The sequence below is a fragment of the Rhinoraja longicauda genome, chromosome 19 (assembly GCF_053455715.1).
Source record: "Rhinoraja longicauda isolate Sanriku21f chromosome 19, sRhiLon1.1, whole genome shotgun sequence".
NCBI lineage: Eukaryota > Metazoa > Chordata > Chondrichthyes > Rajiformes > Arhynchobatidae > Rhinoraja > Rhinoraja longicauda.
Genome location: NC_135971.1, coordinates 3,357,671 through 3,372,868, shown reverse-complemented (window position 1 = coordinate 3,372,868; position 15,198 = coordinate 3,357,671). Strand labels below are relative to the sequence as shown.

The window sequence follows — 15,198 nt, the reverse complement described above, 5'->3', positions numbered from 1 at the left end:
AGAAAGGAACTGCAGCTGGTTTATGAATTAAAGAGACAAAGTTGTGGAGTAACTCAGCGGGTCAGGCAGATTGTGTAGAGAGGAACTGCAGATGCTGGTTTACAAATTAAAGGTTCAAAGTGCTGGAGTAACTCAGCGGGTGAGGCAGTGTGTGTGGAGAAAGGAACTGCAGATGCTGGTTTACAAATTAAAGAGACAAAGTGCTGGTGTAACACTGGGACAAATGGTGTGTGTGGAGAAAGGAACTGCAGATGCTGGTTTACAAATTAAAGGTACAAAGTGCTGGAGTAACTCAGCGGGTGAGGCAGTGTGTGTGGAAAAAGGAACTGCAGATGCTGGTTTACAAATTAAAGGTACAAAGTGCTGGAGTAACTCAGCAGGGCAGGAAGTGTGTGTGGAAAAAGGAACTGCAGATGCTGGTTTATGAATTAAAGGTACAAAGTGCTGGAGTAACTCAGCGGGTCTGGCAGTGTGTGTGGAGAAAGGAACTGCAGATGCTGACTTACAAATTAAAGGTACAAAGTGCTGGAGTAACTCAGCAGGTCAGGCGGTGCGGGGAGAAAGGAACTGCAGATGCTGGTTTATGAATTAAAGGTACAAAGTGCTGGAGTAACTCAGCGGGTCAGGCAATGTGTGTGGAAAGGAACTGCAGATGCTGGTTTACAAATTAAAGGTACAAAGTGCTGGAGTAACTCAGCGGGTCAGGCAGTGTGTGTGGAGAAAGGAACTTCAGATGCTGGTTTATGAATTAAAGAGACAAAGTGCTGGAGTAACTCAGCGGGTCAGGCAGATTGTGTAGAGAGGAACTGCAGATGCTGGTTTATAAATTAAAGGTTCAAAGTGCTGGAGTAACTCAGTGGGTGAGGCAGTGTGTGTGGAGAAGGGAACTGCAGATGCTGGTTTACAAATTAAAGACAAAGTGCTGGAGTAACTCAGCGGGTCAGGCAGCGTGTGTGGAAAAAGGAACTGCAGATGCTGGTTTAGAAATTAAAGGTACAAAGTGCTGGAGTAACTCAGCGGGTGAGGCAGTGTGTGTGGAAAAAGGAACTGCAGATGCTGGTTTATGAATTAAAGGTACAAAGTGCTGGAGTAAGTCGGCGGGTGAGGCAGTGTGTGTGTAGAGAGGAACTGCAGATGCTGGATTACAAATTAAAGACACAATGTGCTGGAGTAACTCAGCGGGTCAGGCAGTGTGTGTGGAAAGGAACTGCAGATGCTGGTTTATGAATTAAAGGTACAAAGTGCTGGAGTAACTCAGCAGGGCAGGAAGTGTGTGTGGAGAAAGGAACTGCAGATGCTGGTTTATGAATTAAAGGTACAAAGTGCCGGAGTAACTCAGCGGGTCAGGCGGTGTGTGTGGAAAGGAACAGCAAATGCTGGTTTTCAAAGAAAAAGACACAAAGTGCTGGAGTAACTCAGCAGGTCAGGCAGTGTGTGTGGAAAGGAACTGCAGATGCTGGTTTACAAATTAAAGACACAAAGTGCTGGAGTAACTCAGCAGGTCAGGCAGTGTGTGTGGAAAAAGGAACTGCAGATGCTGGTTTATGAATTAAAGACACAAAGTGCTGGAGTAACTCAGCAGGGCAGGCAGTGTGTGTGGAGAAAGGAACTGCAGATGCTGGTTTATGAATTAAAGACACAAAGTGCTGGAGTAACTCAGCAGGGCAGGCAGTGTGTGTGGAGAAAGGAACTGCAGATGCTGGTTTACAAATTAAAGACACAAAGTGCTGGAGTAACTCCGGGTGAGGCAGTGTGTGTGTGGAAAAAGGAACTGCAGATGCTAGTTTATGAATTAAAGGTACAAAGTGCTGGAGTAACTCAGCAGGTGAGGCGGTGTGTGGAAAGGAACTGCAGATGCTGGTTTACGAATTAAAGACACAAAGTGCTGGAGTAACTCAGCGGGTCAGGCAGTGTGTGTGGAGAGAGGAACTGCAGATGCTGGTTTATGAATTAAAGACACAAAGTGCTGGAGTAACTCAGCAGGGCAGGCAGTGTGTGTGGAGAAAGGAACTGCAGATGCTGGATTACAAATTAAAGACACAATGTGCTGGAGTAACTCAGCGGGTCAGGCAGTGTGTGTGGAAAGGAACTGCAGATGCTGGTTTATGAATTAAAGGTACAAAGTGCTGGAGTAACTCAGCAGGGCAGGAAGTGTGTGTGGAGAAAGGAACTGCAGATGCTGGTTTATGAATTAGAGACACAAAGTGCTGGAGTAACTCAGCGGGTCAGGCAGTTTGTGTGGAAAGGAACTGCAGATGCTGGTTTAAAAAGAAAAAGACACAAAGTGCTGGAGTAACTCAGCAGGTCAGGAAGTGTGTGTGGAAAGGAACTGCAGATGCTGGTTTACGAATTAAAGGTACAAAGTGCTGGAGTAACTCAGCAGGGCAGGCAGTGTGTGTGGAGAAAGGAACTGCAGATGCTGGTTTACGAATTAAAGACACAAAGTGCTGGAGTAACTCAGCAGGGCAGGCAGTGTGTGGAGAAAGGAACTGCAGATGCTGGTTTATGAATTAAAGTTACAAAGTGCTGGAGTAACTCAGCAGGGCAGGAAGTGTGTGTGGAAAAAGGAACTGCAGATGCTGGTTTACAAATTAAAGACACAAAGTGCTGGAGTAACTCAGCAGGGCAGGCAGTGTGTGTGGAGAAAGGAACTGCAGATGCTGGTTTACGAATTAAAGACACAAAGTGCTGGAGTAACTCAGCGGTTCAGGCAGATTGTGTAGAGAGGAACTGCAGATGCTGGTTTACAAATTAAAGGTACAAAGTGCTGGAGTAACTCTGCGGGTCAGGCAGTGTGTGTGGAGAAAGGAACTGCAGATCCTGGTTTACAAATTAAAGACACAAAGTGCTGGAGTAACTCAGCAGGGCAGGCAGTGTGTGTGGAGAAAGGAACTGCAGATGCTGGTTTACGAATTAAAGACACAAAGTGCTGGAGTAACTCAGCAGGGCAGGCAGTGTGTGTGGAGAAAGGAACTGCAGATGCTGGTTTATGAATGAAAGAAATTTAAGAAATATAAAAACAAGTTAACTAATATCATGAGAAATTGTGAGAAAGAATATTATAATAAACTATTAGAAAACAATAAACAGAACATTAACGGTATATGGAATATATTAAACAGCATAATTAGAAATAACTCTAGACAGATTAATTACCCGCAGTATTTTATAGAAAATGATAAGACTAAATAACATGGATGGCGTGGTTAATAAATTTAATAATTTCTTTGTAAGTGTTGGATTGGACACGTTAGAGGCAGGAAACATGTTCCCAATGTTGGGGGAGTCCAGAACAAGGGGCCACACACAGTTTAAGAATAAGGGGTCGGCCATTTAGAACGGAGATGAGGAAGAACTTTTTCAGTCAGAGGGTGGTGAAGGTGTGGAATTCTCTGCCTCAGAAGGCAATGGAGGGCAGTTCGTTGGATGCTTTCAAGAGAGAGCTGGATAGAGCTCTTAAGGATAGCGGAGTCAGGGGGTATGGGGAGAAGGCAGGAACGGGGTACTGATTGAGAGTGATCAGCCATGATCGCATTGAATGGCGGTGCGTACAGGCTCGAAGGGCTGAATGGCCTCCTCCTGCACCTATTGTCTATTGTCTATTGTCTCTGCTCCTGCTCCCATCCCCCTGCCACATTAGTTTAAATCCTCCCCGACAGCACTAGCAAACACTCCCCCTAGGACATTGGTTCCATTCCAGCTCAGGTGCAGACCGTCCTGTTTGTACTGGTCCCACCTCTCCCAGAACTGGTTCCAATGTCCTAAAAATTTGAATCCCTTCCCCTTGCACCATTTTTCAAGCCACATATTCATCTGAAATATCCTCCTATTCCTACTCTGACTAGCACGTGGCACTGGTAGTAATCCAGAGATTATTACCTTTGAGGTCCTACTTTTAAGTTTATCTCCTAGCTCCCTAAATTCACCTTGTAGGACCTCATCCCGTTTTTAACCTAAATCGTTGGTGCCGACGTGCACCACGACAACTGGCTGCTCACCCTCCCCCTTCAGAATGTCCTGCAGCCGCTCAGAGATATCCCTGACCCTTACACCAGGGAGGCAACATACCATCCTGGAGTCTCGTTTGCGGCCACAGAAACGCCTATCTATTCCTCTTACAATTGAATCCCCTATCACTATAGCCCTTCCACTCTTTTTCCTCCCCTCTTTTGCCGCAGAGCCTCCCACGGTGCCATGAACTTGGCTGCTGCTGCCTTCCCCTGATGAGCCATCTCCCCCAAACACATCAAACACATCACAAAGACAGCCTTCTTCCACCTCAAAAACATCGCCCGTCTCCGTCCATCCCTCTCCTCCACAGCTGCAGAAACCCTCATCCACGCCTTCATCACCTCCCGTCTGGACTACTGCAACAGCCTCCTCTATGGCGCACCCTCAAAAATCATCAGTAAACTTCAATACATTCAAAACTCCGCCGCCCGTCTACTCACCCACTCCCCGATCCGTGACCATTTCACCCCCGTCCTTTACAAGCTCCACTGGCTCCCCATCCCCCAGAGAATCCAGTACAAAATCCTCCTCATGACCTACAAAGCCCCTCCATAACCTGGCCCCATCCTACCTGACCGACCTCCTCCACAGGCACACTCCCACCCGCACCCTCCGCTCTGCCGCTGCCAATCTCCTATCCCCCCCCATCCGGACCAAACTCAGATCCAGGGCTTTCTCCATCGCTGCTCCCACCCTATGGAACTCACTACCCCAAACCGTCAGAGACTCCTCCACACTCACCACATTCAACACATCACTGAAGTCTCACCTGTTCAGCACTGCCTTCAACCACTGAAGGGTCACCTCACCCTCTGTCTCCCTTCTCTGTTCGTTTACTTATTTATCTATTTATCCACTTCCCAATGTTCTCTAAATCCCTGTAAAGCGTCTTTGAGTGTTTGAAAAGCGCTATATAAATGTAATGCATTATTATTATTATTATTAACAGTATCCAAAATGGCATATCTGTTTAGGAGGGAGATGACCGCAGGGGACTCTTGCATTACCTGCCTACTGCTACGCTGGCTAGTGGCCACCCGTTTCCTTTCTGTCCGCTTATCTTTTACCTGCGGTGTGGCCAACTCACTGTACGTGCTATTCACGACCTTCTCAGCCTCGTGGATGCTCCAGAATGAGTCCGACCGCAGCTCCAACCGTTCAATGCGGTCTGCCAGGAGCTGCAGATGACTATGTGTGATCCTGCACACGTAGTCATCAGGGACACCGACAATATCCCTGATCTCCCACATGTTGCAGGATGAGCACTCCACGGGGCCGATCTCACCTGACATGTCTTACCCACAAATTAAATCAAATCCCTCTTAATCCTTTAAACTGTACCGTTACTAAAAAGCACTGAACCCTTAACTTACTGAACCCTTAACTCACTGAACCTTTAACTCACTGAACCCTGAACTCACTGAACCCTTAACTTCCTGAACCCTGAACTCACTGAACCCTGAACTCACCGAACCCTTAACTCACCGAACCCTTAACTCACAGAACCCTTAACTCACCGAACCCTTAACTCACCGAACCCTTAACTCACCGAAACCTTAACTCACCGAACCCTTAACTCACCGAACCCTTAACTCACCGGAACCTTAACTCACCGAAACCTTAACTCACCAGACCCTTAACTCACCGAACCCTTAACTCACCGAAACCTTAACTCACCGAAACCGTAACTCACCGAAACCTTAACTCACTAGAACCTTAACTCACCGGACCCTTAACTCACCGAACCCTTAACTCACCGGACCCTTAACTCACCGAACCCTTAACTCACCGAAACCTTAACTCACAGAACCCTTAACTCACCGGACCCTTAACTCACCGAACCCTTAACTCACCGGACCCTTAACTCACCGAACCCTTAACTCACCGAACCCTTAACTCACCGAACCCTTAACTCACCGAACCCTTAACTCACCGGACCCTTAACTCACCGAACCCTTAACTCACTGAACCCTTAACTCACCGAACCCTTAACTCACCGAACCCTTAACTCACCGAACCCTTAACTCACCGAACCCTTAACTCACCGAACCCTTAACTCACCGGACCCTTAACTCACCGAACCCTTAACTCACCGAACCCTTAACTCACCGAACCCTTAACTCACCGAACCCTTAACTCACCGAACCCTTAACTCACCGAACCCTTAACTCACCGAACCCTTAACTCACCGAAACCTTAACTCACCGAACCCTTAACTCACCGAACCCTTAACTCACTGAACCCTTAACTCACCGAACCCTTAACTCACCGAACCCTTAACTCACCGAACCCTTAACTCACTGAACCCTTAACTCACCGAACCCTTAACTCACCGAAACCTTAACTCACCGAACCCTTAACTCACCGAACCCTTAACTCACTGAACCCTTAACTCACCGAACCCTTAACTCACCGAACCCTTAACTCACCGAACCCTTAACTCACCGGACCCTTAACTCACCGAACCCTTAACTCACCGAACACTTAACTCACCGGACCCTTAACTCACAGGACCCTTAACTCACCGAACCCTTAACTCACCGAACACTTAACTCACCGGACCCTTAACTCACCGAACCCTTAACTCACCGGACCCTTAACTCACCGGACCCTTAACTCACCGGACCCTTAACTCACCGGACCCTTAACTCACCGAAACCTTAACTCACCGAAACCTTAACTCACCGAACCCTTAACTCACCGAAACATTAACTCACCGGACTCTTAACTCACCGGACCCTTAACTCACCGGACCCTTAACTCACCGAACCCTTAACTCACCGAACCCTTAACTCACCGAACCCTTAACTCACCGGACCCTTAACTCACCGGACCCTTAACTCACCGAACCCTTAACTCACTGAACCCTTAACTCACCGAACCCTTAACTCACCGAACCCTTAACTCACCGAACCCTTAACTCACCGGACCCTTAACTCACCGAACCCTTAACTCACTGAACCCTTAACTCACCGAACCCTTAACTCACCGAACCCTTAACTCACCGAACCCTCAACTCACCGAACCCTTAACTCACCGAAACCTTAACTCACCGAAACCTTAACTCACCGGACCCTTAACTCACCGGACCCTTAACTCACCGAACCCTTAACTCACCGAACCCTCAACTCACCGAACCCTTAACTCACCGAACCCTTAACTCACCGAACCCTTAACTCACCGAACCCTTAACTCACCGAACCCTTAACTCACCAGAACCTTAACTCACCGGACCCTCAACTCACCGGACCCTTAACTCACCGAACCCTTAACTCACCGAAACCTTAACTCACTGAACCCTTAACTCACCGAACCCTTAACTTCCTGAACCCTGAACTCACTGAACCCTTAACTCACCGGACCCTCAACTCACCGAACCCTTAACTCACCGAACCCTTAACTCACCGAAACCTTAACTCACCGAAACCTTAACTCACCGGCCCTCAACTCACCGAACCCTTAACTCACCGGACCCTTAACTCACCGAACCCTTAACTCACCGGACCCTTAACTCACCGGACCCTTAACTCACCGGACCCTCAACTCACCGGACCCTTAACTCACGGAACCTTTAACTCACCGAACCCTTAACTCACCGGACCCTCAACTCACCGAACCCTTAACTCACCGAACCCTTAACTCACCGAAACCTTAACTCACCGAAACCTTAACTCACCGGCCCTCAACTCACCGAACCCTTAACTCACCGGACCCTTAACTCACCGAACCCTTAACTCACCGGACCCTTAACTCACCGGACCCTTAACTCACCGGACCCTCAACTCACCGGACCCTTAACTCACGGAACCTTTAACTCACCGAACCTTTAACTAAAAGTACGAACAAAAAGCAGAAACACAACCCCGGGGTTACGCCTAATCAGCGGCTTCCTCCAGACCACTTCCTTTTAAAGTGTGTGGTAACGTTTTTATCTCCAAACGCTCCTGGGCCTCTGGGTGAACAAAGCCCCGCGCTGGGTTTTTAAACCTACCGCCCGGACGGACGCTGCTCCAACCGCCTCCAACCGCTCCTGGGCCTCTCCACATCCACTCTATCCAGGCCCCTCACTGTTCTGTACGTTTCAACGAGGACCTCCCACCAGGTTAATTCCCGGAATGGCGGGACTGTTGTACGTTGAAAGACTGGAGCGACTAGGCTTGTATACACTGGAATTTAGAAGGATGAGAGGAGGTCATATCGAAAACGTATAAGATTAAGGGGTAGGCCATTTAGAACGGAGATGAGGAAAAATGTTTTCGGTCAGAGAGTTATTAAGGGGTTGGACACGTTAGAGGCAGGAAACATGTTCCCGATGTTGGGGGAGTCCAGAACAAGGGGCCACACAAGGTTTAAGAATAAGGGGTCGGCCATTTAGAACGGAGATGAGGAAAAACTTTTATCAGTCGGAGAGTTGTGAATCTGTGGAATTCTCTGCCTCAGAAGGCAGTGGAGGCCAATTCTCTGAATGCATTCAAGACAGAGAGCTGGATAGAGCTCTTAAGGATAGCGGAGTCAGGGGGTATGGGGAGAAGGCAGGAATGGGGCACTGATTGAGAGTGATCAGCCATGATCGCATTGAATGTCGGTGCGTACAGGCTCGAAGGGCCGAATGGCCTCCTCCTGCACCTATTGTCTATTGTCTATTGTCTATTGTCTCACCGAACCCTTAACTCACCGAACCCTTAACTCACTGAACCCTTAACTCACCGAACCCTAAGAATAAAGGGGAGACCATTTAAAACTGAGGTGAGGAGAAACTTTTCCACCCAGAAAGTTGTGAATTTGTGGAATTCTCTGCCACAGAGGGCAGTGGAGGCCAATTCACTGGATGGATTTAAGAGAGAGTTAGATAGAGCTCTAGGGGCTAGTGGAATCAAGAGATATGGGGAGAAGGCAGGCACGGGTTACTGATTGTGGACGATCAGCCATGATCACATTGAATGGCGGTGCGTACAGGCTCGAAGGGCCAAATGGCCTCCTCCTGCACCTATTTTCTATGTTTTTATGTTTCTATATAAATACATCCACTGACTTGTGGCCTCCACAGCCGTCTGTGGCAAAGAATCTCACAGATTCACCACCCTCTGACTAACAAAATTCCTCCTCATCTCTTTCCTGAAAGAACGTCCTTTAATTCTGAGGCTGTGCCCTCTGGTCTTAGACTCTCCCACTGGTGGGAACATCCTCTCCACACCCGATCTATCCAGGCCGCTCACTATTCTGTACGTTTCAATGAGGACCTCCCACAAGGTTAATTCCCGGAATGGCGGGACTGTCGTACGTTGAAAGACTGGAGCGACTAGGCTTGTATACACTGGAATTTAGAAGGACGAGAGGGGGTCTTATCGAAACGTATAAGATTATTAAGGGGTTGGACACGTTAGAGGCAGGAGACATGTTCCCAATGTTGGGGGGAGTCCAGAACCAGGGGCCACACACAGTTTAAGAATAAGGGGTCGGCCATTTAGAACGGAGACGAGGAAAACCTTTTTCAGTCAGAGAGTTGTGAATCTGTGGAATTCTCTGCCTCAGAGGGCAGTGGAGGCCAATTCTCTGAATGCATTCAAGAGAGAGCTGGATAGAGCTCTTAAGGATAGTGGAGTCAGGGGGTATGGGGAGAAGGCAGGAATGGGGTACTGATTGAGAATGATCAGCCATGATCACATTGAATGGCGGTGCGTACTGGCTCGAAGGGCCGAATGTCTATTGTCTATTGTCTATTGTCTTTCCTCCAAACTCCAGCGAGCACAGCCCCCAGTGCTGACAAACGCTCATCGTGTGTCACCTCGTGAAGGACCGGCTAAGCGTGATGTTGTGGGACTTTCGGTGAGTGGATGAGACCTTCTCAGGATGACCTGGAGATATCTTGGATCACTGCTCCTGCTGTTCGTCCCATCCTCTCTGGGTAAGACGGAACTTAGTTCCTGTATCTTCTCGGCTCCAACAATCCTCGGCTAAACCTGCCTCCCCTCAGCCTCAGTGATGGTCTAAGCTGCGTCCACAACCCTTATGTGTGTCTGATTGTTGTTTCACCTGCCAATAGACAATAGGTGCAGGAGGAGGCCATTCGGCCCCTCGAGCCTGCACGCACCGCCATTCAGTGTGATCATGGCTGATCATTCTCAATCAGTACCCCGTTCCTGCCTTCTCCCCATACCCCCTCACTCCGCTATCCTTAAGAGCTCTATCCAGCTCTCTCTTGAAAGCATCCAACGAACTGGCCTCCACTGCCCTCTGAGGCAGAGAATTCCACACCTTCTCCACTCTCTGACTGAAAAAGTTCTTCCTCATCTCCGTTCTAAATGGCCGACCACTTATTCTTAAACTGTGTGTGGCCCCTGGTTCTGGACTCCCCCAACATTGGGAACATGTTTCCTGCCTCTAACGTGTCCAACCCCTTAATAATCTTATACGTTTCAATAAGACCCCCTACTACCTCCTCCTGCACCTATTATCTACACCTGTACCTATTATCTACACCTGTACCTATTATCTATTGCCTATCATATCACATCATTTATATATACAGCCGGAAACAGGCCTTTTCGGCCCTCCAAGTCCGCGCCGCCCAGCGATCCCCGTACATTAACACACTATCCTACACCCACTAGGGACAATGTTTTACATTTTACCCAGCCAATTAACCTACGTACCTGTACGTCTTTGGAGTGCGGGAGGAAACCGAAGATCTCAGAGAAAACCCACGCAGGTCACGGGGAGAACGTACAAACTCCTTACAGTGCAGCACCCGTAGTCAGGATCGAACCTGAGTCTCCGGCGCTGCATTCGCTGTAAAGCAGCAACTCTACCGCTGCGCTACCGTGCCTACACCTGTACCTATTGCGTACTCCTGCACCTATTGTCTATTGCCTACACCTGCACCTATTGTCTATTGCCTACACCTGTACCTATTGTCTATTGCCTACACCTGTACCTATTGTCTATTGCCTACACCTGTACCTATTGTCTATTGCCTACACCTGTACCTATTGTCTATTGCCTACACCTGCACCTATTGTCTATTGCCTACACCTGTACCTATTGTCTATTGCCTACACCTGTACCTATTGTCTATTGCCTACACCTGCACCTATTGTCTATTGCCTACTGTCTATCGGTAGAGTTGCTGCTTTACAGCGAATGCAGCGCCGGAGACTCAGGTTCGATCCTGACTACGGGTGCTGCACTGTAAGGAGTTTGTACGTTCTCCCCGTGACCTGCGTGGGTTTTCTCCGAGATCTTCGGTTTCCTCCCACACTCCAAAGACGTACAGGTATGTAGGTTAATTGGCTGGGTAAATGTAAAAATTGTCCCTAGTGGGTGTAGGATAGTGTTAATGTGCGGGGATCGCTGGGCGGCACGGACTTGGAGGGCCGAAAAGGCCTGTTTCCGGCTGTATATATATGATATGATATGATGATATTGTCTACTCCTGCACCTGTTGTCTACTGTCTACTGGGTGCAAGGTGACTTGGATAGATTAGGTGAGTGGGCAAATGCATGGCAGATGCAGTATAATGTGGATAAATGTGAGGTTATCCACTTTGGTGGCAAGAACAGGAAAGCAGAGTATTACCTGAATGGTGGCCGATTAGGAGAAGGGGAGATGCAACGTGACCTGGGTGTCGTGGTGCACCAGTCATTGAAAGTAGGCATGCAGGTGCAGCAGGCAGTGAAGAAAGCCAATGGTATGTTGGCATTCATAGCGAGGGGATTTGAGTTGGGGAGCAGGGAGGTTCTGCTGCAGTTGTACAGGGCATTGGTGAGACCACACCTGGAGTATTGTGTACAGTTTTGGTCTCCTAATCTGAGGAAAGACATTTTTGCCATAGAGGGAGTACAGAGAAGGTTCACCAGATTGATCCCTGGGATGGCGGGACTTTCATATGAAGAAAGACTGGATAGACTCGGCTTGTACTCGCTGGAATTTAGAAGATTGAGGGGGGATCTTATAGATCTTATAGATCTTATAGATCTTATAGATCTTATCTATCTTATAGATCTTATCTATCTTATTTTCTATCTTATCTTATAGAAACTTACAAAATTCTTAAGGGGTCGGACAGGCTAGATGCGGGAAGATTGTTCCCGATGTTGGGGAAGTCCAGAACAAGGGGTCACACAGTTTAAGGATAAGGGGGAAGTCTTTTAGGACCGTTTTTTCTTCACACAGAGAGTGGTGAATCTGTGGAATTCTCTGCCACAGAAGGTAGTTGAGGCCGGTTCATTGGGGCTATATTTAAGAGGGAGTTAGATGTGGCCCTTGTGGCTAAAGGGATCAGGGGGTATGGAGAGAAGGCAGGTACGTACGGGATACTGAGTTGGATGATCAGCCATGATCGTGTTGAATGGCGGTGCGTACAGGCTCGACGGGCCGAATGGCCTACTCCTGCACCTATATTCTCAGCCACAGAAGGTAGGTGAGGCCGGTTCATTGGGGCTATATTTAAGAGGGAGTTAGATGTGGCCCTTGTGGCTAAAGGGATCAGGGGGTATGGAGAGAAGGCAGGTACGTACGGGATACTGAGTTGGATGATCAGCCATGATCGTGTTGAATGGCGGTGCGTACAGGCTCGAAGGGCCGAATGGCCTCCTCCTGCACCTATTTTCTATGTTTCTATTGCCTCCTCCTACACCTGTTGTCTATTGCCTCCTCCTACACCTGTGTTGTCTGTCCCCACCAGGTGAGTTTTTCGTGGAGACAGTCAGGGAGCCGGTGGTGGCGGAGATGGGTGGGGACGTGATCCTGGATTGCCAGCTGACTCCGGCGGTGATGCCGGTGGAGATGGAGGTGCGCTGGTTCCGCCAGGACTGGTCGCAGGTGGTTCACCTGTACCGGGATGGCAGGGATCACCCCGAGGCCCAGGAGGGGCGGTATTCCGGCCGCACCCAGCTGTTCCCAGACCAGCTTGCCGTGGGCAACGTCTCGCTTCTACTCAGGGGGGTGAACATCGGGGACCAGGGGGGCTACAAGTGCTTCGTGGTCTCCAGGAACCAAGACAAGGAGGACTCCCTCCAGCTCAACGTGAAAAGTGAGTGCTTGTTCCTGCTGTACCTTGGGGAGGGGGGGAAGGGAGAGGGAGGGGGGAGAGGAGGGGGAGAGGGGTGGAGGAGGGGGAGAGGGAGGGGGAGAGGGGTGGAGGAGGGGGAGAGGGAGGGGGAGAGGGGTGGAGGGGGGGGTGGAGGAGGGGGAGGTGGAGGAGGGGGAGAGGGGTGGAGGGGGGGTGGAGGAGGGGGAGAGGGGTGGAGGAGGGGGAGAGGGGTGGAGGAGGGGGAGTGGGGTGGAGGAGGGGAGGGGGAGAGGGGTGGAGGAGGGGAGGGGGAGAGGGGTGGAGGAGGGGAGGGGGAGAGGGGTGGAGGAGGGGGAGAGGGGTGGAGGAGGGGGAGAGGGGGGAAAGGAGGACACTCTCTAACAAGGTGACAAGTGAGTGCAGATTGCTGCTGTACCTTGGGGGGGGGAGAGGGGAGGGAGGGGGGAGGGGTGGAGGAGGAGGGGGAGGGGTGAGGGAGAGGGAGAGGGGAGGAGGGGTGGGGGACAAGAGTGAGTGAGGGGGAGAGGGGTGGAGGAGGGGAGGGAGTGAGGGGGAGACGAGGGGGAGAGGTGGAGGAGGGGGGAGAGGAGGAGAGGGAGGGGGAGGTGGGGGGGGGGGGAGAGGGGGGGGGAGGTGGGGAGGGGGTTGGCGAGCGGGGGGGCTTCACTCTGGATCCCACTGACCGCCACCTCTCTCTCTCTCTCTCTCTGCCCCTCAGGCCAGGGTGACCAGTAGTGGGGGGGGGGAGGAGGGGAGGGGAGGTGGGGAGGGGGGAGGAGGGGGGAGAAGGGGGGAGAGGGGGAGGGGGAGGAGGGGAGAGGGGGAGGGGAGTTGGAGAGTGGGGGAGGGGTCACTCTGGTTCCCACTGACCGCCACCTCTCTCTCTCTCTCTCTGCCCCTCAGTCCAGGGTGACCAGTAGTGGGGGGGGGGAGGAGGGGAGGGGGAGGGGAGAGGGGGAGGAGGGAGGAGGGGGAGGTGGGGAGGGGGAGGAGGGGAGAGGGGGAGGGGGGTTGGAGAGCGGGGGGGCTTCACTCTGGTTCCCACTGACCGCCACCTCTCTCTCTCTCTCTCTCTCTCTACCCCCCCCAGGCCTGGGCGACCAGCCGCTGCTGAGGGCGGTGAGCTACGAGGGCAACGCGGTCAAGCTGGGCTGCCTGTCTCAGGGGTGGTTCCCCCGCCCTGGGGTGGAGTGGAGGGACGGCGAGGGGGGACAGGTGGAGGGACACGAGGTGGAGGTGAAGAAGGGGCCGACCGGGCTAATGACCCTGGAGAGCACTGTGACCGTGACCGCTGACCAGAGAGGGCCCTTCACCTGTTCCATCAACAACACCTTGGGGGACTCTCGCCACGCCCAGCTGGACATCTCAGGTGTGTACCTCATAGGTCAGGTGTGTACCTCATACAGTAGATCTCAGGTGTGTACCTCCATAGTTCAGGTGTATACCTCATAGAGTAGATCTCAGGTGTGTACCTCCATAGTTCAGGTGTGTACTCCCATAGTTCAGGTGTGTACCCCCATAGTTCAGGTGTGTACCCCATACAGTAGATCTCAGGTGTGTACCCCCATAGTTCAGGTGTGTACCCCATAGTTCAGGTGTGTATCCCCATAGTTCAGGTGTGTACCCCCATAGATCAGGTGTGTACCCCATAGTTCAGGCATGTACCCCCATAGTTCAGGTGCGTATCCCACAGTTCAGGTGTGTACCCCATAGTTCAGGTGTGTACCCCATATTTCAGGTGTGTACCCCCATAGTTCAGGTGTGCACCCCCATAGTTCAGGTGTGCGTACCCCAAAGTTCAGGTGCGTACCCCATACAGTAGATCTCAGGTGTGTACCCCATAGTTCAGGTGTGTACCCCATAGTTCAGGTGTGTACCCCCATAGTTCAGGTGTGTACCCCATAGATCAGGTGTGTACCCCCAAAGTTCAGGTGTGTACCCCCACAGTTCAGGTTTCATCCCCATAGTTCAGGTGTGTACCCCCATAGTTCAGGTGTATACCCCATAGTTCAGGTGTGTACCCCCATAGTTCAGGTGTATACCCCATAGTTCAGGTGTGTACCCCCATAGTTCAGGTATGTACCCCCATAGTTCAGGTGTGTAACCCATAGTTCAGGTGTGTACCCCCATAGTTCAGGTGTGTACCCCCATAGTT

At 50.8% G+C, this 15,198-nt stretch overlaps 2 protein-coding genes across 2 annotated transcripts in view; both read left to right on the top strand.

The window, feature by feature from the left end:
- Positions 1-15,198, top strand: part of LOC144603008 (zinc-binding protein A33-like) — an 852,507-nt gene that overhangs the window by 213,880 nt on the left and 623,429 nt on the right.
- The window catches only part of LOC144602499 (butyrophilin-like protein 1), a gene marked incomplete at its 3' end in the record, with an annotated part of 32,876 nt that overhangs the window by 1,944 nt on the left and 15,734 nt on the right, over positions 1-15,198 (top strand). Inside the window, exons 2-4 of the mRNA XM_078415630.1 lie at positions 9,754-9,916; positions 12,696-13,043; positions 14,134-14,412. Coding sequence (XP_078271756.1) covers positions 9,862-9,916; positions 12,696-13,043; positions 14,134-14,412 — 682 coding nt within the window. The remainder of the gene's footprint in view (positions 1-9,753; positions 9,917-12,695; positions 13,044-14,133; positions 14,413-15,198) is intronic.